Source organism: Salvelinus fontinalis, chromosome 10, assembly GCF_029448725.1.
Source record: "Salvelinus fontinalis isolate EN_2023a chromosome 10, ASM2944872v1, whole genome shotgun sequence".
Classification (NCBI taxonomy): domain Eukaryota; kingdom Metazoa; phylum Chordata; class Actinopteri; order Salmoniformes; family Salmonidae; genus Salvelinus; species Salvelinus fontinalis.
Window position 1 is genome coordinate 44,944,744 of NC_074674.1, and position 2,500 is coordinate 44,947,243.

At 47.7% G+C, this 2,500-nt stretch overlaps 1 protein-coding gene across 1 annotated transcript in view; it reads left to right on the forward strand.

Moving 5' to 3' along the window:
• Positions 1 to 2,500, forward strand: part of LOC129863309 (protein furry homolog) — a 186,423-nt gene that overhangs the window by 89,347 nt on the left and 94,576 nt on the right. Inside the window, exons 15-16 of the mRNA XM_055935200.1 lie at positions 1,643 to 1,768; positions 2,218 to 2,382. Of these exons, the coding sequence (XP_055791175.1) occupies positions 1,643 to 1,768; positions 2,218 to 2,382 (291 nt within the window). The remainder of the gene's footprint in view (positions 1 to 1,642; positions 1,769 to 2,217; positions 2,383 to 2,500) is intronic.

Sequence of the window (2,500 nt, forward strand, 5' to 3'; positions counted from 1 at the left end):
ACATCAGGAGTATTACACCGGGAGTATTACACCAGGAGTATTACACCAGGAGTATTACACCAGGAGTATTACATCAGGAGTATTACACCACGAGTATCACATCAGGAGTATTACATCAGGAGTATTACACCACGGGTATTACACCAGGAGTATTACACCGGGAGTATTACAACAGGAGTATTACATCAGGAGTATTACACCAGGAGTATTACAACAGGACTATTACAGCAGGAGTATTACACCAGGAGTATTACATTAGGAGTATTACACCACGGGTATTACACCAGGAGTATTACACCGGGAGTATTACATCAGGAGTATTACACCAGGAGTATTACATCAGGAGTATTACATCAGGAGTATTACACCGGGAGTATTACATCAGGAGTATTACACCAGGAGTATTACAACAGGAGTATCACATCAGGAGTATTACACCAGGAGTATTACACCACAATTATTACATGAGGAGTATTACACCAGGAGTATTACATCATGAGTATTATACAAGGAGTATCACATCAGGAGTATTACTCCAGGAGTATTACACCACAATTATTACATGAGGAGTATTACACCAGTAGTACACCAGGAGTATTATATCATGAGTATTACACCAGGAGTATTACATTGGGAGTATTACATCAGGAGTATTACACCAGGAGTATTACATTGGGAGTATTACACCAGGAGTATTACACCACAAGTATTAGTTATAAGTATTAATCAATGTCACTTTCAATGTTTTAAAAATTGAATTGGAAATTCAGTGCATCCCCTGAATTGAAATGTACCTGTGAGCGTACGAAGCGTGTGTGTGATTTATTTTAGAATGCATTTAGAATTATAATGAAGATGGCTCTGTGTGATGGCTCTGTGTGATGGTTCCCTCTCTATGTGATGGTTCTGTGTGATGGCTCCTTCTCTGTGTGATGGCTCTGTGTGATGGCTCCCTCTCTGTGTGATGGCTCTGTGTGATGGTTCCCTCTCTGTGTGATGGCTCTGTGTGATGGCTCCCTCACTGCTCTGTGTGATGGCTCCATCTCTGTGTGATGGTTCCCTCTATGTGTGATGGCTCTGTGTGGTGGCTCCCTCTCTGTGTGATGGTTCCCTCTCTGTGTGATGGCTCTGTGTGATGGCTCCCTCGCTGTGTGATGGCTCTGTGTGATGGCTCTGTGTGATGGCTCCATCTCTGTGGGATGGTTCCCTCTCTGTGTGATGGCTCTGTGTGATGGCTCTGTGTGATGGTTCCCTCTCTGTGTGATGGCTCTGTGTGATGGCTCCCTCTCTGTGTGATGGCTCTGTGTGATGGCTCCCTCTCTGTGTGATGGCTCTGTGTGATGGGTCCCTCTCTGTGTGATGGCTCTGTGTGATGGCTCTGTGTGATGGCTCCCTCACTGCTCTGTGTGATGGCTCCATCTCTGTGTGATGGTTCCCTCTATGTGTGATGGCTCTGTGTGGTGGCTCCCTCTCTGTGTGATGGTTCCTTCTATGTGTGATGGCTCTGTATGATGGCTCCCTCTCTGTGTGATGGCTCTGTGTGATGGCTCCCTCACTGCTCTGTGTGATGGCTCCATCTCTGTGTGATGGTTCCCGCTATGTGTGATGGCTCTGTGTGATGGCTCTGTGTGATGGCTCCCTCTCTGTGTGCCTCCAGGTTCAGGACACACACCAGGGTCTGCAGGACTCCTCCATCAAACTACTGCTGCAGCTGCTCACACAGTGGAGACTCACACTGCAGGTCCCTGGGAACAAACGGGCTACTGAGGTTTGTAGTGTGTGAAGGGTGTGTGTAGTGTTTGTGTAGTGTTTGTGTAGTGTGTGTAGTGTTTGTGTAGTGTGTGTAGTGTTTGTGTAGTGTGTCTATGTGTGTGTAGTGTGTGTGTAGAGTGTGTGTGTGTAGTGTGTGTGTAGTGTGTGTGTGTGTGTAGTGTTTGTGTAGTGTGTCTATGTGTGTGTAGTGTGTCTATGTGTGTGTAGTTCGTCTATGTGTGTGTAGTGTGTCTATGTGTGTGTGTAGTGCGTCTATGTGTGTGTAGTGTGTCTATGTGTGTGCAGTGTGTCTACGTGTGTGTAGTGTGTCTATGTGGGTATTTTACTGAGTACACATGCATGTCTGCTTCAGTGTGTTATGTCTAACTCTCCTTCCCTCTCCCTCTCTCCCTCCCCCTCCCTCCCCCTCCCCCTCTCCCTCCCCCTCCCCCTCCACCTCCCTAGACCAGTCCCAGACTACCAGACCGTAGTCCTCACTGCTCAGTGCTTCATGCTGTAGAAGGCCTGGCTCTGCTGCTCCTCTGCTCCTGTCAGACCAGCACACGCAAACTGGCTGTGTCTGTTCTCAGAGAAATACGCATCCTCTTCAATACTATAGGACACGCAGAGGTATGGAGGGAGGAAGTGAGGGAGGGAGGGAGGGGAGGAGGGAGGGAGATAAGGAGAAGAGGGAAGGGCTGGTAAACTGTCTGTCTGTCCTCAGGGAGATACACATCCTCTTCAATAC